Here is a 22,769-nt window from a genome sequence, read left to right as displayed (position 1 = left end):
TTTTATAGTCTCCTTCTTCAGAGGTCAAAGGCACCTTAGAGGCAGTTTTCAGGGAAAGCACCAGAGCGGCGTTATCAGACCTCGGCTATCCAAACACCAGTAGCGGGCAGCTCCGTGAGCTCGGCAGGTTCTCCTGCTATCAGGTGCCCCTTCACCTCCCCTGTGCAAATCAGGGTGGTGCCACCTCTTCTTACCACCTCCTCTCGGTGTGCCCTTGGCCCATAACTTTGTTTTCTGATCATGACTAAGGAGGAATGCTTGCGTGCATGAACAAGCACCATTTGTTCAGCTCTGCCCCATTCTCTTGCTTCAGGAGGAAAGGTGTAAAGAGCACAGGTCAGCACGAGGACAGGCCTGGACCCAGATGCTCACCTGCCGTGTAGACACTTCCTGGTGTGAGATGATGTGGAACATGTGGTCGATGTCATGCTAATGCAGCTGCTGGGGCTCTGCAATTGGCTCCAGACTCTGTCGTCCCAGTGTTTACCACTCACTGGAGAGAATACATCTGACATTGTGAAAACAGGGCCAGTGTGTGAAAGGGGCTAGACATTCTGTTCCAGACAAGAGGATTGAGAAGCGTCCCTGGTCCCTTCGCCTCCCGTTGTTCTTGATGCTCAGTGTCAGCGATAAGGATATTGTCCTCTGAGATCCATTGTTGGGTAGGACTTGGGCTCTTTAGGACTTTTTTATGTCTATGGAGGAATTCCCAGTCATACAACCTAGAGGTGCATTTCAAAACTGAATGCACACCACACCTTGGGCATCTATTGAAATGCAGATTCTGACCCAGTGGGCCCAGGAGCTCCTGGGGGACCATGCTTATGGCTGCAGGACTGCAGCAATATCCAGGTGGGGATGCTTGTCTGGAAGCATATTGGAGTCACCCGGAGAACCTTGAAACCTGGTGCCTGTCCCACCCCCAAGTTTCCGAGAGCCAAGCTGTTAGGGGTTCTGAGCTTCCAGAGAACTATGAGCCCCTCAGACCACCTTAATGCGTGACCAGAACCACTGGCTTAGAAGCCTTGGTGGTTTACATGGCTGGGACTATGATGTCTGCTCACTGGGGCATCCCACACTGCAGTTAGGTTGAAAGGTCAATGCCAAGCAAATATAATGTGCCGCAGAAGCCTTTCTACAAATATCTCAGCCAAAACCCAATTAAAATAATGGGTGTTGTATAGAAAGATGTAGAATTTCGTTCACTGTCACATCTAGGCTTTCCCTCTTACGGATCTATGTAGCCAGATTTGAAGATTTCTTTGGTAAGAATAATAATGAAAAACCCTCTTACCATTACTCTGCCTCATTTTCTTTAGGATGGTTTAGAGTTTATCAGGAAAATGAGCACCTCAAAATTAAGATGGAATTGTACCATTTGAGTGAGGAGTCCTAATTTATTAATGCATCAATCCTATGCATTTTCATGAACACTGTTCCTATTCACAACCTTGGAAGTTTAGGACAATAGCAACAGAGTGTGGTACTAGGTTGCAGTCTAATTACCCACAACCTGTGGGTCTGGGACCCCAAGTGCTGGGGCTTGAAGATAAGTACAGCAACTATTGTCCACAGAATAAATGTGCCCTTGTCTATGAAGCATAGCGATGCTCTTCAAACGAGCAAAAGATGAACTCTTTCTGGAAGTCTTTGAACTAAGTCTTCCCCACTTAGTGTCTGAAGTCCCAGAAGCATGAAAGTATGTGCTAAACTGCACACACATTATCAAAGTGACCTTCTCCTTGTAAGAAGGAGGCAGGGAAAGGGATGCTGGTAGAGGGCAGTTTCCCCCACAGTATGCTCTAAAACTGGAGGACAGATGCCCCGTTAAGAATGGGCTCCAGACAAAGTGGGGAGCCAAGACTTCTACTGCCACCTGGCAATAATGAAGTAGAGCCAAATTCCCTTCTGCCGCTGGAGTGGAGTCAAAGAAAGCTAAAAATTGAAGGATTAAACAATAGGAAAGTGTCTAGATTTCAAGTAATAATACCTCATTATACCTAGAACCAGGAAGATTTCAAAATGAATGAAAACAAAACAATCAATTGAAATATCAAGGTGACAGATGTTGGGATTACCTGACAGAGATTTTAAAGCAGCCATGATAAAATTGCTTCAGTGAGCAATTATGAAAATTCTCGAAACAAATGAAAAAATAGAAAGTCTCATCAAAGAAATAGAAGATACAAAGAAGAACCAAATGGAAATTTTAGGTTAAAAAATACAACAACCAAAATAAAAAGCTCAAAGAATGGATTCAACAGCAGAAGGAAGGGGGCAGAGGAAAGAACCAGTGACCTGGAGGAAAAAAAAACAACAACAATAGAAATTATCTGAGCTGAACAAGAGAGAGAAAATAGACTTGGGAAAAAATGCACAGAGCCTCATTTTTAATATCTATAATAACATTTGTGTCATCAGAGTTCTAGAAGAAAGGAAGTAAAAGGGCAGGGCTGAATCCTACTCAAAGAAATAATGACTGAAAACTCCCCAAATTTGGCAAAAGACATAAACCTATAGATTCAAGAAGCTGAGTGAATCCCAAACAGGATAACCATGCCTCCCACCAAATCCATGCCAAGATGCATCATAATTAAACTTCTTAAAATTAAAGACACACGCATGCAATCTAGAAAGCAGCCAGAGAAAAACCATTTGAATGACAGCAGATTTCTCATCAGAAACCACAGGCCAGAAGGAAGTTGCACAATACTTTTAAAAAACTGAAATGAAAGTACTGTCAACCTAGAATTCTAAATCCAGCAAAAAGCCTTCAGGAATGAAGGGAGAGAATCAAGACATTCTCAAATAAAGAAAAAGGAACATAAAATAATTTGTCACAAGCAGATTTGTCTTAAAAGGATGGCTAAAGGAAGTTCTCGAAACAGAAAGACAATGTTAAAAGAACACATATTGGAACATCAGGAAGGAAGAAATAACACAGAAAAATATCAGTAAATACTATAGACTTTCCTTTTCTTCTTGAGTTTTCCAAATTATGTTTGATGGTTGAAGCAAAAATTATAACATTGCCTAATGTTGCTCTGAATATATGTAGATGAAATAATTAAGACAATTGCATTATCAACAGGAGAGAATAAAAAAAGGTAACACTTCACTCGAACTGATAAAATGACAATAGAATGTGAAAAATTATGTATATGTAATATAATGCCTACAACAACCAATAAAAAGCAATATAAAGAGATACACTAAAAAATACTATAGACAAATCAAAATTGAATTCTAAAAAAATGTTTAAGTAACCCAAAGGAGAAAGGGAAAAAGAAAACAGAAGCAAAAAACAGAACAAGTAGAAAACTGGCAGACTTGAGCCCTAACATATTGATAACTACATTAAATGGTCTAAGCACATCAATTAAAAACAGACTGACAGAAAAGGAAAAGGATATATAATGCAAATATTAAAGCAAGAATGGCTATAGGAATATCATATAATGTAGACTTCAGAGCAGAGAAAATTTCCAGAGACAGACATTATATAATGATGAAGGGTCAATCCACCAAGAAGATACAGCCATCCTACAAGTATGCACAAAACAACAGAGCTGAAAAATATGTAAAGCAAACTGATAGAAATGAAAGGAGAAATAGACAAATACACAATTTTAGTTAGAGACTTTAACATTTCTCTCTGAACAACTGATAGAACAACTAAATAGAAAATCAGCACAGATATAGAAGAACTCAACAACACCATCAACCAACAGGATGTCATTGACGTTTGTAGAATACTATACTGAACCACAGCAGAATACACTTTCTTTTTAAGTGCTCATGGAACACTTATTAACATAGATTATATCCTGGGCCATAAAATAAAGCTCAACAAATTTGAAAGAATTGAAATCATACAGAGTGTGTTGTACAATCACAATGGAATAAAAGTGAAATGTAATAACAGAGAGATAACAGGAAAATCTCCATACGTGAAAACTAAGCAGTACACTTCTAAATAATATATGAGTCAAAAAGGAAGTCTCAAGGGAAATTTAAAACAACACATGAAGTTCAATGAAGACAAAAATATAACAACAAAATTGGTGGGACACAGCCAATGCAGTATTAACAGGAAAATTCACAGCACTAAATGACTATATTACAAAAGAGAACAAGTCTCAAATCAAGAATCTAAATTGCTATTTCAAAAACCTAGAAAAAGAAGAGATGGGGAGCAAGTTGGAGGAAGAAATAAAAGATAAGAGCAGACAATGAAATTAAGAACAAAAGCAAAAGAGAAAATCAGTGAACCAACAAAAAGCTGGTTTTTTGAAAAGACCAATAAAATAGTCAAACCTATAGCATGAAAGAAGACACAAATAACCAATACCAGGAATGAAGCAATATATCACTAAAGACCCTGCAGACATAAAAAAGATAATAAGGGAATAGTACACACAACTCTACATACATAAACTTCACAACTTAGATGAAATGGACCACATCTTCAAAAAACACAACTTGTCCAATTTGAAATAGTTTAAATAGCTCTCTAATTATTATGAAATTGATATCATAATTTAAAATCTCCCATAAAAGAAACCTCCAGGCCCTGATGGTTTCAATGGAGAATTCTACCAAATGTTTAATGAAGAACTACAAATTATACACTATATCGTCTAGAAAATAGAAGAGAACAGTTCCCAACTGATTTTGTAAGTCCAGTATTACCAAACCAGACAAAGACAGTACAAAAAAAGAATTCTCCAGACCAATATTCCTCACAAATATAGACAGAAATAGCTACAATAATCAAGGCAGTGTGGTATTGGTGGAGTGATAGACACAGAGACCAATGGAACAGAACAGAAGGCCCAGAAATAGACTCACATTAATACGCCCAATTGATTTTTGACAAAGGTACAAAAGAAATTCAATGAAGCAAAGAGAGCCCTTTCAACAGATGGAACTGGAGCAATTGTACATCCACGTTGAACATCCACAAGGCAAAAAAAATGAACCTTGACCTAAGTCTCATACCTTGTAAAAAAAAAAAAAATTAATTCAGTGTGGATCATGGATTTAAATGTAAAAGTATAAAACGTTTTGAAGAGGCTGTCTTTTCTCCACTGTATGTTTTTTGCTTCTTTGTCAAAAATTATCTGTCCATATTTATATGGGTTTATTTCTGGGTTCTCAATTCTATTCCATTGGTCTGTGTGTCTGTTTTTCTGCCAATACCATGCTGTTTTAATTATTGTTGCCCTGTAGTACAAGCTAAAGTCAGGGAGTGTGATACCTCCAGCATTGTTTTTTTTTCTTAGGATTGCTTGGTTATTCGGGGTCTTTTGTGGTTCCATACATATCTGATGATTTTTTTGTTCTATTTCTTCAAAAAATGCCATTGGGATTTTGATGGGGATTGCATTTAATCTGTATATTGCTTTGGAAAAAAACGTGGGAGGAAATCTACAAGATCTAGGGCTAAGCAAGAGTTCTTAGACTTGACACCGACAGCACAATGCATAAAAGGAAAAATTGATATTGTCCTTCAAAATAAAAACACCTTTTCTGTGAAAACCAGAAGTGGGTGAAAAGACAAGTTACAACTGGGATGAAGTATTTGAAAACCACAAATCCAACAAAGGACTAGTATCTAACATAGATAAACAACAAACTCAACAGCAGAGACGCAAACAATCCAGTCAAAACATGGTCAAAAGACATGAAGAGACATTTCCCGAAAGAGGATGTATAGATGACAAACACATGGAAAGACATTCAAAATCATTTGCCATTAGGGAAATGCACATTAAAACCACACTGGATACCACTACAAACCTATTAGAATAGCTAAAATAAAAAAGAGTGACAACACCAAATGCTGGGGAGGATGTTGAGAAAGTGGATCACTCATATGTTGCTGGTGGGAATGTATAATGGCACAGCCACTCTGGAAACAGTTGGCAAGTTGCTTAAAAAACTAAACATGCAATTATCGTACAACTCAGCAATTACAGTCTTGGGCATTAATTCCAGAGAAATCGAAATTTATATTCACACAAAAATCTGTACGTGAATGTTTATAGCAGCTCTATCATGATAGCCCCAAACTGGAAACAACCCCAAACTTCAACAAATGAATGGTTAAATCAACTGTGGTTCATCTACACCATAGAATATTCTCAGCAATGAAACTGTTGGCACACGCAGCAACCTGGATGAATCTCCAGAGAATTTTGTGAATGTAAAGAGCCAATCCCAAAAGGTTCTGTACTGTATGATTCCATTTATAGAATATTCTTGGAATGAAAAAAATCATAGAAATGGAGACCAGATTAGTGATTGCCTGGGGTGCAGGGGGCTGTGGGAGTGGGAGCAGATGGATGTGTCTGTAAAAGGGCAACAGGAGGGAGCCTTGTTGTGATGGAATGTTCTGTGTTAATTGTGTCAGAGTTGCTATCCTGGCTGGGACCCTATGCTGTAGTTTGGGAAGGTGTTGCCACTGAGAGAAACTAGGTAAGGGTACATGGGATCTCACTGGATTATTTCTTATAACTGCATGTGAGTCTACAGTTATTCCCCCCAAAAAAGGTTTAAGTAAGGAGAGAGGTTCGAGAGCCAAAGGAGTTTGGGAAACATCGCATATTTTACCCCGCTTAGAGAGCCACGTTCATGCTAAAACCTCTAAATAAGTTCCTTGATGGGAAACATATTTAGCTTTGTTTACCTAAATGCTTCCTCTTCTCCAGGATGTAGTTTGGTGTTAACCCGTGGGAGCTGTCTTCCTCAGACGTGGCTTCTCACAGTGGGGCCTGACTGGCAGTGTTAGCACCAGCTGGGAGCTTATGAGAGACCCGCCCCAGACCCCTGAAGCAGAATATTTATTTTAGCAAGATCTACAGGCGATTTGTCTGTCTTGTGCCGTGGGGAAGCACTGACCCAGGACACACTGTGGGAAACACTACATCACACCATGGACACCAGTGTCCCATTTGAACTCACCCTGATTGGGTCGGCAGCAAGGAGTTAAAGTGATTGGCCCAAGATCACCTGCTATTGGCTGGGGGGGCCCCACCAACCCCCTTGTTTGGGAGGCAGGGGGAACATGGCTGCTCAGCCAGCAAGATCTCATCTCCGCCTCCCCAGTTGCTACAGAGGATCCCACCTGTGTCCCTGCACCCACTTGCAGAATCTCATTGCCACCCTAGACACTCCTCTTCTCCCACCATGGAACAGATGGGTGGGCTGGGCAATCTCCCGGCCTCTTCTCACTCGGGCAGTCCTTGTTTTGGAAACCCTTCATTTTCTCCCCTCTTTAGAACCAACTCCCTACTCATTTCCTTGGCATCCTTTCCCAAACATTTGCTGAGCACCTACTGTGTATAGAACAGACAAGGGAGCCTGTGATCTCATGAAGCTGACATTCTGTTGGTACTGGCATTTCTCGGTATACCCCAGATGTGCCCCAGGTGTCTCTCAGGTGTGCCCCAGATGACTCCCAGGTATGCCCCAGGTATGTCCCTGACCTCTTCATTCCCCTCTCCTGCCTCTCTGTGTGGGGCACTGGGTGTAGCTCGGAGGTCTCCTGGTTCCCCATCCTAATTTCACCGGAACACTTCTCTTGGCATTTTGACTTTTGGGGCACACCCCAGGCAAGGGAAGGGAACTGACGTGGAGCTGACCCTCAGCAGATGCTGGGGTTCACTTAGGTCCTCAGAGCCAGCAGAGTGACACGGGAACACGGCTGCTCTGTGTCGGGTCAGGACGAATGTCAGGCCTCACATGCTCATCAGTCCCCCGATTGAGTGCTCTCCTCGGCAGACACCCCAGGAAACTGTTCACTGTGGTTTTTCTCTGTCTCTAAATTCCTGTTATCAGCAGGTTTTCTTTTTCACTTACTATTTTTCTTTAAAATAAAAAAACTATACTGGGGAAAACAACCAGCCATCTTTATAAATTAATGTTTTTCCTGGGGCCCCGCCTCTCCCTTCCGTTCGGCCTCAAGTCCCATCAAGGAAACAAACAGGAGGCCAGAGGGCGGGACAGGGCAGCTCAGAATGACTCTGAAGCTCGGGGCTTCAGTAAAGTGCCCCTGGGTGTCTTGGGGTCTGTCAAGACAGAGATGGTTTCAGGGGAAGGATCCGGGCAGGCTGGCCGTCTAATCCTCCTGGGGGCGGCTTAGGGGATTGTCTTTATCTGGCACCTGCTTGCCGCCCTGAGTGTGTCCTCCATAGCCCCAGGCTGGGATTTAGCCTGAGCTGTGTCAGCTGGGCTCCCTGGGGGCTCCTGGCATGCCCCCCAGTCATCTTTGTACCGGCCAGGACGCCTCCTGTCCCTAAAGCCAGGAACGGGCACAGGCCAAGGGCAGCGTGCGGCTCAGGCCCACTCTGCACGCGGGTGCTGAGGGCCAGTCCATGGCCCCTGGTGCCTGAGCAGAGAGCGGCGGGCACCGGGATGGATTTCGGGTCCTTGGAGACAGTGGTGGCCAACTCTGCCTTCATCACCGCACGGGGCAGCTTCGATGGGAGCAGTGCCCCTTCCTCCCGGGACAAGAAGTACCTGGCTAAGCTCAAGCTGCCCCCGCTCTCCAAGTGCGAGGCCCTGCGGGACAGCCTGGACCTGGAGTTCCAGAGTATATGCTCGGAGCAGCCCATCGGCAAGCGGCTCTTCCAGCAGTTCCTGAAGGCCAATGAGAGGCACGTGGCTGCCCTGGAGCTCTGGAAGGACATCGAGGATTACAACATGGCCGACGATGACCTCCGGCCACAGAAGGCCCGGGCCATCCTGGCTGAGTACCTGGACCCCCAGGCCAAGCTCTTCTGCAGCTTCCTGGATGAAGGGATGGTGGTGAAGGTCCGGGAGGGACCTGTGGCAAGTGGGGACGGGATTTTTCAGCCTCTCCTGCAGGCCACCCTGGCCCACCTGAGCCAGACCCCATTCCAAGAGTACCTGGGCACCCTGTACTTCCAGAGGTTCCTGCAGTGGAAGTGGCTGGAGGCCCAGCCCATGGGGGAAGACTGGTTCTTGGACTTCAGGATCCTGGGGAAAGGTGGCTTTGGGGAGGTGTCGGCCTGCCAGATGAAGGCAACTGGCAAGATGTATGCATGTAAAAAGCTGAACAAGAAGAGGCTGAAGAAAAGGAAGGGGTACCAGGTGGGCAGCACCGCCGTTCCCAGTGGAGGGCACGCTCTTAGATTGGCGGATGGGTGGGTCAGTGGGCTGGGAGGGTCCTCAGCTGCCTTGTCCAGCTTTACATTGCACCCCTCAGCTGGCTGGCTCGCTCACCTTGCCTCTCCTGTCACTCAGCCATCAGCTGGTTTCTAGTCCATCTGCATCTTCTTGTCCGGAGTCATCCCTACCTGTGCCCAGCAGCCGAGCCGAGCACTTGGCATAGAGCGGAGCGGCAGGAGGAGGCAGTGTGTGGTCCTCTTAGCCTGTGCCTCACCTCATTCAGCTTCTCTTAGCCACTAGCTTCATACTGCACACAAATGGAGTTTGCTGACGTCCCTTCTCGGAGAGCCTTTGCATTTGTTAGTGTGGATTACGCTCCACATTCTGTCATCCTTCTTGGGTTTTCACCAACACCATGAAATACAGTAGCAGTGTTGTGGGAGGCTGTTAGGAGATTGTTCTCCAATTCTTTACTCTGACTTTATGGAACTTACCTAAGCCCTGGCTGTTGCTATGATGGAGAACACACAGGGAATCGAGCCAGGACGAGTAGTCCTTTATGTGAGGCTGAGTATGTCTGTGAGGCTGGGTGCAGGCTGTTCCCCAAGTGCAGCTGTTTTCCAGGGATGAGGAGTGAATGGAGGCACAGGCAGGTTGCTCTCGGGGGGGCACCCTCTTTAACTGGGGTCAGACTCCATTTAGGTAGGATCAGCAAAAGCTGCTTAATGTCTTAGAAACTCATCTCCCAGCCATACGGTCCGTCCTCATGGTTCTTTGTTCCTTTCCTGCTGCACAGTGCAGACTGTCAGGGGCAAGTACACCTTTTTTGATAAACAGTAGACACCACAGAGCATCCCCTCCCTTGGGGGTTCCTTGAGGGTGCTCTTCCCTTGAGACTTTGGGGAGAAGCAGTTATCTCTCACAGCTATCTGTCTGTAGTTTTAATCCAACAGTTAAGAGTACTACAGTTTCTTCACTCCTGAGTCCAGGACCCTCCTTGAACTTAATACAAAGTAAAATCAACCTAACATCTAAAGGGGCCTCCTCCAGTATCAAGAATTCCCCCTGCAGTAGGGATTCTGCTTTCTTTATCTAAACACAATTTTGAAAACATGTTAAATTGACATTAAGAAATTTTAAAATAAGGAGAAAAGGAACAGAGATGTGGGGTGGTTTGGGACCTTGGCTGTCCTCCGTTGTTCGGAGGAAAGGAAAGGGGCTGGAATTGCAACAGGACAGGCTGCTTAGAGGTAAGGAAGGACTGCAAGGAAAGTCAGAACCGAACAGACAGCCAGGGGATGTGCTGGAACCCTCACCTGGCATTAGTAAGACTGGTTGGCTGAAGCTCCCCTTGCTGGAAGCTCCAGGAAACTAGAAATCCTCTATACGTGATAAATTTGCATGTCCAATTTTGTCTCTGAAATGGGTGAGTGAGGCATGTTTATAAGTTATTTGCAATGACTTTGTGCAAACTACTTTTAAAATATATTTGCAAATCCGTTTCTATTTTATTAAGACATTTTCTGGTTTGCGGAACTTGGTCTTTTATGACGATGTCACTTCCCTGTCTAAACCTGGGTACTCTTTTGTTTTTATTTTTATTTTTTATTAGTTTCAGGTGTACAAAACAATGTAATAGTTAGACATTTATCATTTATACCCTCACAAAGTGATAACCCCCCTCCCCCAATCTACTACCCCTCTGACATCGCATACAGTCGTCACCTTTCCACTGTCTCTATTCCTAATGCTGTACTCCGCTTCTTGTAACTATAAATATGTATATATATATATATATTAAATTATAGTTGCAATTCATTATTATTCCGCTTCAGCTTCTGGTGTACAGCGCAGTGATCGTTTTCAACATCTTCCTTTTCAGGGCGCTATGGTAGAGAAGAAGATTCTAGCAAAAGTACACAGCAGGTTTATAGTCTCTCTGGCCTATGCATTTGAAACCAAAACTGACCTCTGTCTGGTGATGACCATCATGAATGGAGGCGACTTAAGGTAAACAGGGTTTCTGTCTTCCATGTGGGAGCTGGGCCTGGGAGGGCTCGAATGGCTGAGTTTAGAGAGCGGATCTCTGGGGCTCAGCGGGGCTGCTTCCCACGTGCAGAGCACAAGGTGACATTTGATGTGCCCCCATCAAAATCCTCCCCTCTTTGTCTCCTGGTTGCTGATACTTGAAGCAATGTATCCTCAGTCCCATGTGAAAAGTAGGCTCTGTAGACCACGGGTTTGTGTGGATGGTGGGAAATATTAAGTGGGGTGGGCAGCAGGAACGTGTGGTGCTAGGTGGATGGGTGAATAGATAGAGGGGTGGGTGGGGCCTCATGGGGGTTGAGGGCCTTGCATTAAGAGGGGTGCAGATGAAGACAAACTTCATCAACCACACGCTCTTGGGGATGATGGCAGGCTGGAAACATGATGTGGCTAACTTTGGGAACCATGGCTTTGCCATCATTCGGCAGAGAACGAGGGGGTGTCAGTGATGTACGGTGTCTGAATTTGACGGGGATCTGAGGGCCTGGCCCTGGGCTCCTGGGCAAAATCAGATCATTGGCTCTCAGACGGGACAGACCCACTTGCTAGCTGGGCAACCTGACCACTCTTGCCTCAGTGCGCTGGTTTGTAAAATAGGGAGAAAGAATAATACTGGTGTTCAAAGATTGTTGTAGAGAGCAGTGGACGTTAATACATGTGAGACACTTAGAAGAGTGTCACAGCCACTTATAAAGGGGGGGGGGGCATTGCTGTTAGTGTTATTTGCAAGGCCTTGCACTCCTATTCTCTCATCTAGTTTCATCTCCACTGAAGTCTGCCACGTAAGTTTGTTGGCCCCATTTTCCAGTTGAGGATTCTGAGGCCTTGACTAAGTAACCCAAGTAAGGTCACACGGAAGAGGAACAAAAGTGTCTAGGAAGCACAAATAACGTGACTTAGAGTAGAAATGATCATAATGCTATAACTGCACTACATTATCCTATATTATACTATATTCCAGTACATAATGTTACACTAGACTATACTAAAATGCAGCATGCTGTGCTATACTGCACTGTAACACTATGCTACACTATACTGTACTATATCATACTATGCAAAGTGCATTATACTACACTAAACTATTGCACTGTAATATCCTATGCGATACTGCACTACACTATACTATAATATAAATGCAATATGAAAGCCTTTTATGTTATTATTTCAACTGTCTCGTGCTCAGGCTGATTTAAGTGTTCTCTTTTTTTTTTTTTTAAGTTTTCTGGTCTGCCTCTTCTCTCCCTGATGGCTTATCTAGTTTAAGAAATGCATTTCCTTTTATGTGTTATGCTTGGCCCCTCTGTACAGTGTGATAGTGGAAAACATGACAAAGGACTGTTACAGGAGAGGAGGGAGATCCCTCAAGGAGTCTGTGTGTGCGGGTCGGGTGAAATGGCCCACACGTTTACATGACTCTGTATTAACTACTTATATTTGAGGTCACTTGAGCTGCTCATGTAGACTTCCGTCTCCTTTCTCCATCCCCACTCGTTCAGTTGGCCATGGTGAAATGGCTTTGGGGCCCATCTCTTGGCCTCTGCAGGCTCAGGGCTGGGGAGGTAGGAGAGAGGAGTGCACTTTGCTGCCCCGTTTCTCCCCTGTAACACTTGTGGTGAAGGGTCTGTGAGGGCGCAGGTACCAGTTTCCAGGGGGTCTCGGCACTGCCACAGACTCTTTAGGCTGGACACTGAGGCCCCCAAAAGACCAGACACTTTGCTGACACACACGGGATTCTGAGGCCCTCACTGTTCTCCTGAGATTTTCCTTCCATCAAAACTGCGGTCACACTCTTGTAGTTGTGCCAGAAAAGCACAGGCCTGCGCATAGTCTGCCTCCAGGTACCACATCTACAATGTGAATGAGGAGAACCCTGGCTTCCGGGAGCCACGTGCCATCTTCTACACGGCCCAGATCATCAGCGGCCTAGAGCACCTGCACCAGAGAGCCATCGTCTACCGAGACCTCAAGCCCGAAAACGTGCTCCTGGATGACGAAGGTGAGGTGGCCTCCCCTCCGCAGCCTCCCTCCCAGCTTCCCCTAGCCCTGTTTACCTCTGGGGCCCCACGGGTCATCTGTAGGGGGAGGGGCTGGTTTTGATAAGTGCTCCTCAGAGCTTTGAGCGCTACCAAGACACATCTTAAGTTTGTTTATTGTTCATGTAGCCATTTTGCAACAGAACGGCATTATCTCCAAATGGAGATTTTGCATGGACTTTGATGAAATTTGGTGCATAATGAGGTACCTGGGGCTGCAGGGAGTTAATCCAGGATATACGTAGTGTCTGGAACTGTGGGCACACAGTACTGTTTTATGGCCAAATCCTCCCTCTGTCACTCTTTTCTTGCTGCCTTCTCTGTGAAGTCACCCTCAGTCCTTCTGTAGTCTGGACAGGGAGCAGAGGTCCCCCGGTGCGGAGGCCTCAGGCCCCCCCACCTAGAGTGTGCATGTGTGTGCATGTGAGTGAGTGTACAACTGCTCATGTGCACGTGTCTGCACATGGCGTGAGCGTGTGTGTTTGCCTGTGTGTGTGTGCATGCACATGTGCATGTGTGAGAACAGGTGTGTTTATGTGTGCATGTGTGTGCACATGTGTGCATGCATGCGTGAGCGTGTGCATTTGTGAGTGTGTGCAGAGGCTGGCTTTTGGCTCCTGCGCACTCCGGGAACACCAGGCACCTTTGTTCCCTGCAGCCACATGTGACCTCAGCCCATGTTTGCTTTTCAGGCAATATCAGAATTTCTGACCTTGGGCTGGCCGTGGAGCTGAAGGAAGGGCAGACCAAGACCAAAGGTTATGCAGGGACCCCAGGTAAAGGCCTGAGAGCGAGGGTGGGGAAGCCTGTTCCAGGGGGTGAGGCGAGGCCTTGGGGATCCTGGGGGTCACTGTGGCCTGGGGTGCATGGCAGGGTGAGGGCAGGGGTTTCACAGGAAAGCAGCTCCCTCAACCCTCAGAATGAAAAACCAGGGGGACTGGCTAGGGTGCCTGCAGCATGAGTTTGCTTGCACCCACCGCAGGCACAACCCCTCCCAGCTAAAAAAATCACTGTTGTTTTGTCATGCTGTGCGGCCTCTGTGATGAAAGCTTCCTTCTTCAATGGCTTTCCTGTTTTGTGTCACAGAATCTTCCCAGTCCTTGGACTTTGGGCTCTTTGGGGGTTTGTAACTGTCGACACAGTGAGTTTGTCCTCATCTGTGGCTTTATTTAGGTAAAAGTTCTATCTTGAATTTTCTGGAGCCTCAGCCAAAATCTATGAAGTTCCAGTCTCAGGCATGAGTGTGTGAGCAGAAACACCACTCACATATTTCAGGGTGATTCAGATCATTAGGAGAAAGCTGGGAGAACTCCAAGGCTAGGATTTGAAATAGTTTGACCTCAAGGATATTGCCAACCGCTCGAATCGAGTGTGAGGGCCCTGACGGCCACCAGAGGGCCCCATAGCTCTTGCTATGGCCGCTGAGCTGCTGCTTTCCTCTGAACAGACCGGGACACAGCTTTCCAGGCCGGGGGTTCTCATGCACCTCACTACAGGTGCGTGAGGATGCTGCCTTGAGCATTTAAGGTCAGATGCAGGGCGTGACCCTCAAAGAACTGCAGCAGATGCTGAAGTTAGGGTGTAAGTTAGAAGGCTGGGGCATACAGCAAAACCACTGGGGATGCCTTCCTGATTCTTCTTCCTCTGCCTCCTCTGCACCCTCCCAGCCAAAGGCCCCACCTCTGAGCCTCTGCAATTGACTCTAAACAGGGGACTCACTTTGGCTAATGCTGTGCCAGCCCAGTAGGATGTGCAGAGGAGCTATAGGCGTGCTTTCTCTCCCCAATGAGTTTCCAGCCAGGAGGGGGAGATAAGTCAATATGCGTAAGAATTACTAACTAAACTGAGGTAGTATTCATTCATTCATTCACACAACAAATATTTGTCAGTACTTACTTTGCTCCAGGCACTACATAAGACCCTGAGGATACAAAAAGATGCATCATTTAGTACTGAGTTGGGTGGAACCGACTGAGTTATTTGCCAAAGGAGATGATCACATCCCTGTGGTCTGATTGGTGTATCTCTTGGACCCTGATTTAACCTAGAAATTGTGGTCAGTTGAACACGCCTTTTTCATAGTCTGCACAGTCTGGATAATAATGTAATTCTCTGAAAAGTAAAACTTACAAAGGTGCATTCAGGAGATTCTATGGAATTTAACTCTGATAACCTCTTTGGGGAGTAATGATTCTGTGGTCACATCAGCTTGGCTGATGTTTCCAAGCACATCTCCCTCTTGGAAACTCACCACGAGCACAGTTATATTGAAGGACAAGGAAAGACTGAAAATAAATGGACACAATTAACTTTTACTTACCTCAAAATGTCTAAAGTCGTCTGAGCACGGAAGCCACCCTCATGACCAGCCCATAACACCCACTCCTGGTTCCAGGGGAGTGAACCATGGGCCCAGAAACTGGCCCATTTACCCTTCCCACATCTCGGGCTGGCCTTTGCATGGTGGTAGTTAGGGAGTGGAGGCCCAAAGCTTGTTGACCTTCAGGGCGTGGAGCATAGCACGTGGTTCCAACTCCCCAAATGTGGCATATACCTGGCATAGGAGCAGACGAGACATCTGACATGCTCCTGGAAGTTGGATCATCCAGACACAGACTTCTGACAAGCTCTTACTTGCTTTGTTGCACAAAGCATCTTCTATCAGAGACAGAGGCATAAAGCACGTGGCTAGGAACATATGAGTCAGGCAGCACAGTACTTAGGCACACGGACCCAATAATTGGCTGCACATGTGGGCTGTGCAAGATGATCTATCCCTGTGACCTTGGAGAAGTCACCTATATGTCCTCACCCATAAAAAGGGTCATAATTACCCCACTGGGGTAATATTGGAAGTGAGAAAGCAATGGAAAATTGTCTTAAAAATAAGAGGGAAAATGATTTCCCACTTAGAATTTTATACCCAGCCAAGCCATCAGTTAAATATTAGGGTCCAATAAAGGCATATTCAAATACAAAAGTCTTCAAGAACTTACTTCCTCAGTCCCCTTCCTCAGGAAACTTCTTGACCAAAATAAGGGAGTTAACCAAAAAGTGGAGTATCTGGGATGGAGAACACAGAAAGAGGCAAAGGATTTCAGGTTGACAGGGAGATTCCAGACTGCTGGTTGCAAACCAGAATCCAGATTAGAGCAGGTAAGAAGGTTCTAGGAGATTTCTTAGGATGAAATTGATAAAATATTTAATATATCAAAATATGACAGGGACTAGAGAATTGTCAGATAATTTAGGGTCAGATTGGTAATAAGAACACAGATAACTAAGCAAATAAAAGAAAAGATAAGGGGGGTTTAGTTTTCGGTTCAGTGGGGAATAGTGTGAGTTGAGTGCTGGCCAGCCTGACGATATACCGGGAGAAGGAAGAGGGAGAAGCACGTGCATGGTGGTGGAGAGAAGAGAAACAGATCCTCAGCTTCCAGAATGGGAGTCAAGAGAAGAGGCCCCATGGGAACTGCAAAATCAGCTATATAAGCATGGATTTAGAGGTATAGATATTAATTCCAAAGTAACCAGCTAAAACAATTCTGGGATGAGGATGAGGTGGAGGAGGAGGAGAGGTCAGGGTAATATTATTATTAGAAACAGGCCTTGTAGAATTAGCTAATTCTTAATGTGCCTGAATAATTTTGGTAAAGATGAAAACTAAGTTATAGAAAGATGATTAGTAGTGGGTTTAACTACCATTTCAAAGGATGATGTAGTGGCCAGGGAGTCAGATGCCTGGGTTTGAATCCTACTCTGTTACCTATTATCTATGTTATTGTGAGCAAGTTAGTTCTCTAATAATAGGGAAAAGTAATGGCACTTCTCGGTGTTATGAGGATTAAATGAGATCACTTTGTACCTTTGCCTGGCACACAGCAAGCGTGGAATTGGGGTCAGCTAGAATAAGTGCTATTGAAGGATGCTGACACACGCACCATGTTGGTCAAGAATAAGACCTCCTTGAGTGCCAAGAGCCTGGCCTTGGTGGGCACCCCTCAGCTTCAGCCTGAAGTGTGGCCCCTCGGACAATACCCTCCCTCTTTGGAAAGTCTTGGCTTAAATCTATCCTTCTGTGCTCTTTCAGGAAGTATCTTGTAGTGCCTGTCTCTACAACCCTCATGACCACACACACCCATGATTCCACAGGTCATGCTTGTGCCTAACAGGCAAGCAAGGACCACCACTCTGTCTGCCATTATGTGCCAAAGGGGAGAGGAGGCCTCACACCATGTGTAGAGATCAGTGGTTGTCAACCAGGGGCAATTTTGCCCCCAGGGGACACTGAACAACGTCTGGAGATATTTTGGGTTGTCACACTGGGGATGCTAACTAGTGTGTGGGAGCCAGGGTGACGCTCAGCATCCCACAGTGCACAGGGCAGCCCCAGCACAGACAATTTTCTGCCTCAGATGTCATAGTAGGAGAACCTGGCACACTGTGCACATGGGAGAATCAGCTCTGCAACTACCAGGGTAGGATAAGTGCTGACCACCATGCAGCTGCGTCTTTGAATGTGCCCTGTGTGCTTGCCCGGCAGGTTTCATGGCCCCTGAGCTCTTGCGGGGTGAGGAGTACAACTTTTCTGTGGATTACTTTGCCTTGGGGGTTACGCTGTATGAGATGGTCGCAGCCAGAGGACCCTTCCGAGCCCGGGGAGAGAAGGTAGGAGGTGGCTCCGCTGGTGTCCCTGCAGTTGTCCTGGGGTTGACCCTCTTTATTGGGGGAGTATTACAGGAGCAGGTGTCCCTACAGCTGACCTGGTGATGACCCTCCCTTGTAGAGGAGCTGCTCAAATCTTACGCACTAGGCTTCTTGTTGTAGGTCCTTTCTGGGCAGAGGAGAGGGGACATGGTGATCTCATCTCATATAGCTCGTAACACCAAGGAGCATTTCAGGACAAGAGGTGCCTGGGCCTTTTCAAACCCCCTGCCATGAGCAGTGCTCAGTACCACTCTCCCTGCCCCACCGAGCTGCCCTGGCCCCTTTGACAGCCTTCATTGTTTTCACTGCAGACAAACACTAAGCACCCTCTCCCACGAAGCTAAGAACCCACAGGCCCCACACCAGGTACAGCACAGCAGCTTTTCTGCATGCTTTGGAGCAAAGTGGACATTGCATGCTGTGCTCTGACCCCTGGCCTCACTTGCTCCTTGTTTCTCTCCTGTGTGGTCTGCCCCAGGCATCTCCGTAAACAGGGAATGCGGAGGCTGGATGAGAAAGGAGGCACCTCCAGGGGCCTGGTGTGAACGGCAGTCTTTAGGTGCGGCACCTCTCTTGCCCACACTCACTTCCCCTGGCTCTTATGGAGTTCATGCCCATCGCGTTCTTCTGCCTGGACCTCCTCGTGGGTCTCCCCCACTCCTGCCTCCTAAGACAGTTTGGGAACAAACTAAGTGTCCAATTTCTAGGAGCACAGTTCCCCACATGACAAACACACCAAGACACCCTATATCTCTGCAACTCCACCTTGAATTCTGGTAACCAATTCTCTCTCCTGACTTCCAACAGCTCAGAAGAGCAAAATAAGACAAAATGTTGTGAGATCCACATGCAGGTGACCAGCCTCAGCCCATGACAGAAGCTCCCAGCTCCCACCTCAGAGCTCTTGCTGATCCAACAGCCCAACCAGAATCCCTGTTTCCTCTGTCAATGAGCATGATGAGCTTTTATGAGATGTGCATAGTGAACCAACCGTGGTCCATTTATAGCGACAGGAAAGAAGGAACCTAAATACACCCACAGCATGAATGGGTCCCAAACCTATTACACTGAATGAAAGAAGCCAGACATAAAAGAGTAACTCTGGATGATTCCATTTCTAGGAAATTGTAGGAAAGACATATCTAATTTTCCATGAGAAGAAATGGGTCAGTGTTTGCCTGAGATGGGGTGGAAATGAGCTGCAATGGGGAAAGGGTACTTTTGGGGCAGTGGTGATGGGGGTCCCTGGAGATTGATCAAAACCCTTCCCTGGGGTCACTGAAGATGGAGCTTTGTGGTGTGTAGATTATAATCCATAAAGCTGGTTCGAAATAGGGATCCATAGACACAACCTCAGGTTTCAATCCAGTTAGAAGCCCTACCTGCACGGGTCTCTAAAGTTGACTTTTTAGTTCTTGTTATTCTTTTTTTCTCCACTAGGTAAGGAACGGTTATGTAACATGCCAAGGCATCATCAACCAGCGTTCCCTAAACTACAGTGCACCCCAACTTTAACAGGCACCTTTAGAGTTTCGCTCCTTTGACTTGAGATATTGAGCCCTTTAACTGCTACTATGTGGGGAAGGGGAGCGCACTCAGGTGTCACCGTCACTTCTGCCCAGTATGAGGGAGGGGCAGGCTTCGTCTTGGGAGAAGCACCAGCCCAGCCGAGACACCAGCAGGGGCTCTCCGAACTCCTGCAGCCAGACGTGCCAGCTCTGGTGATGGTGGTGAGTTTGGCAGGGGTTTAACATGATGTGCGTCTCACCGTGCAGGTGGAGAACAAAGAGCTCAAGCAGAGGATCCTCTCGGAGGCGGTCAAGTACCCAGACAAGTTCAGCCAGGCCAGCAGGGACTTCTGTGAGGTGCTGCTGGAGAAGGACCCAGAGAAGCGCCTGGGGTTCAGAGATGGGACTTGTGATGGGCTCCGCGCTAACCCCCTTTTTAAAGACATTAACTGGAGACAGCTCGAGGCTGGTACTGTCCGGAAGTCTTTGGATCTGGGGGGTATCGGGGGTGGGTCTGTTAGGTGACTCTCGCTTGCTTGTCCCATCTCGTTGGTGTCGTCTATGCTTAGCTCATGTCAGTAGAGCAGGAACTCCTGGGTGATGCTCTTCCGATAGCCACCTTTGTACCAAGTAGTGCTAATACTCTCTGGGGCTCTGGTCATCCCCCATGCACCCCAGGACAGGGCTTTAATGGGCGAGGCCTCTTGGGAAACCTGCTGGAGACTGATAAATGTTGGATGGGATGTGTAGGGAATATGCTGGCTTACCTTTGAACTAAAGATCCAAACCTGCTATTTTGCAGTTCCATACCATGTTCTCTCAAGGAGCCTGTGATTGCTCAAGCTGTCTGCTTGGGAGAGATTCATTCACTCCACCAGTGTTTGAGTGAATGGATATGTAAGATCCTCTGTGTGTGTGTGTGTGTGTGTGCGTGCTAGTGTGCATGTGTGTCTGGGAGAGAGAAGTGTAGGACACACCCATTACCCCCCACCCCTCACCACCAGAACCCACAGCCAGGATATGTGAACATGTGCCTAAATGGCAAGAGCCCCAGGGTGACAGTGAGTAGTAGATGCCTCAATAAGAGAAATTACTTTTGCAAGGAAGGGTCAGAGCAGAGGCAGCTCCCAGCTGATCTGAAGGTGGGCTCCACCACGGAGAGTTTTCAAGACCAGCTCAGCATGAGGTGGGGTCAGGCAGCTCTGAGAGATCAGAACCAGGAGAAGCCGGAGTCAGGAAGTTAGTCCTGAGGTCACTGCAATGGTCTGGCAGCCCAAGGTCCGAGAGCAGAGACGGGGGACAGGCTGAGAGGCAAGAGGAAGGAGGGTTGGTCTCGGTTGGGGTCCTGGGTGACCGAAGTTCTGTATGTGGTAACCGGATAATTGCGGCTCCTGAGCAGGTGAGAGAGAAAAGCTGACTTTGGGAAGAAGATGTGGAGTTCAGGTCTGAGCATGTTGGGTTCTAGGTGTCTGACTGCAGATGGCAATGCCCTGGGAGGCTGGCATGAGGGTGCGGGGCCGGGGGTCTGCAGAGAGGCTGTGTGCGGCCGTGTGAGGGGCGGAGACCATGTAGGGTGAGAACACACTGTCCTTCACAGTGGGACTCTGTGGGGGACGCCCAGGACCCTCTCCATGTGCTGTTTGTTTGTGGTCAGGAAACCCCAGGAAGGGCAGCAGTGAGCTGGAGGCCCTGCTTATTGAGCTGCGTGGATTGCTGGCAGGTGCCTGTGTCACGCCCTGTGTTTTCTGTCTTCTGACAGGAATGCTGATTCCCCCCTTCATCCCAGACTCCAGAACTGTCTATGCAAAGAACATCCAGGACGTAGGGGCCTTTTCCACAGTCAAAGGTGTGGTCTTTGACAAAGCGGATACAGAATTCTTCCAGGAATTTGCCACAGGCAACTGCTCCCTCCCCTGGCAGGAGGAGATGATTGAGACGGGCATCTTTGGGGAGCTGAACCAATGGCGTGCTGACGGGCAGATGCCTGCAGACATGAAGGGGGTCACCGTGGAGGAGGCCACTCCCTCGTCCAAGTCAGGAATGTGTCTGATTTCCTAGATGTGAAAGAAAAAGGATCTCCCTCTGCTGCTCGCAGGGACGAGCACACCTTTGTGTGTCAGTCAAGCCCACCATGTCACAGGCACCTCTTTGGGGTCATGCCACTGGTGTGGCTGAGATGCTCAAAGCACGGTCAGGAGACAGGAGGCTCAGAGCCACCAGACATCCCAGCCCTGGGGTCAGGAGCCCCAGCTTGTAAATAGTCCACTTCTTTTGCCCTATTTCACTCAAAAAAGATACACCAATGGTTCCCAGACAGAAGGCACCAACCGTGCATCTCTCCAGGCTCCTGTGTGGATATACAAGCTGGTGGCAGTGTTGGGCAGCAAATGGCTGCTCAGATGAAAGGATGTTCAGTTTGAGTTTCCTGGCACCTTAATGCAACTTCCTAGAGCCCCATCCTTGCGGGTGGCCTTCTCTAGGTTGGTCTGGGGGTTGGCAAACCACAGCCCTCGGGCTCCTGGGCACCACCAGAGAGGCGTGGGCTGTGGACCCTGGCCTGGACCCCCTTCATGCCTGGCTCCGGCCCCCATGCCGCCTGGCCACTGCCAGGGCCCAGCACCTGGCAACACCCATCTTCTCCCCCTCCACCTCAGGAGAGGAGTGCATTTTGTCCATTGACAGCTTTGGAGAGTTTCTGGCCAAAACCGGGACCCATCTACCTCCTATTTTATCTAGAGCCTCTGTAGACAAGATGAGCTGTTCCTTAAGCAATTGTGTGTGATCCAGGCAATTGTTAGGTGTCGATTCTAGTTTTGTGGAGACATATCAAGTGTGTTCTTTAGAGTTACCTTATGCAATGAAGGACTTTAACCTTAAAGCACCCTTGGATTGGTGGAATAAACCCTTTCAGAACAATCCTTCTTTCCTGTCTCTGTGTGTGATACTGTAAAGACATAGAATGATCTGGGAGGGCCTTGGAGGGGCATGCAGTGCTTTTTGGTCTGTGATTCGAAACTGCAACCTATACATCACTCTGGGCAGGCCCAAGATAAGGGACCCAGGGGCAGAGGACACTGAGCTGTTGGCAGGACAAATCACTCCCCTCCCCTAAGTCTGGCTTTGTTTTCAGAATGGTAACGTTGATTAGCTAATGGCTATACATTTCATTTCACTACCTTCTGGTGCAAGAAAGACCTATATCTGATGTTTCTAAAGCCATTTATTCTTCTGTAGGTCCCTATGGCCCTGAAGGATGATTTAAGCAGCCTCTGCTGTGCGGCTGGAGGCCTGGCCCTCACCCCTAAGACCACCTGGTCATCACGTGCCTGTCCAGGGC

At 47.0% G+C, this 22,769-nt stretch overlaps 1 protein-coding gene across 1 annotated transcript; it reads left to right on the top strand.

The window, feature by feature from the left end:
* Positions 1 to 13: 13 nt before the first annotated feature.
* GRK1 (G protein-coupled receptor kinase 1) lies at positions 14 to 22,362 on the top strand. The gene is made up of 7 exons (XM_019742026.3): positions 14 to 9,117; positions 11,018 to 11,145; positions 13,023 to 13,180; positions 13,910 to 13,993; positions 17,761 to 17,885; positions 19,700 to 19,901; positions 21,192 to 22,362. The coding sequence occupies exons 1-7, from the start codon at positions 8,419 to 8,421 to the stop codon at positions 21,488 to 21,490; spliced, it is 1,695 nt and encodes a 564-aa protein (XP_019597585.2). The 5' UTR covers positions 14 to 8,418; the 3' UTR covers positions 21,491 to 22,362.
* Positions 22,363 to 22,769: the final 407 nt, after the last annotated feature.

This window comes from Rhinolophus sinicus, chromosome 16, assembly GCF_057876585.1.
Source record: "Rhinolophus sinicus isolate RSI-liver-muscle chromosome 16, RSI-T2T, whole genome shotgun sequence".
NCBI lineage: Eukaryota > Metazoa > Chordata > Mammalia > Chiroptera > Rhinolophidae > Rhinolophus > Rhinolophus sinicus.
Note: the sequence above shows the minus strand (reverse complement) of the source record. Positions and strands in the feature narration are given on the sequence as shown.

Bases quoted from the DNA above. Each gene is read 5' to 3' on its own strand.
- GRK1 (XM_019742026.3), top strand. From the start codon at position 8,419: ATGGATTTCGGGTCCTTGGAGACAGTGGTGGCCAACTCTGCCTTCATC. The intron at 11,146-13,022 runs GTAAACAGGGTT...GTCTGCCTCCAG, and splicing joins ATGAATGGAGGCGACTTAAG to GTACCACATCTACAATGTGA. The intron at 13,181-13,909 runs GTGAGGTGGCCT...TTTGCTTTTCAG, and splicing joins CGTGCTCCTGGATGACGAAG to GCAATATCAGAATTTCTGAC.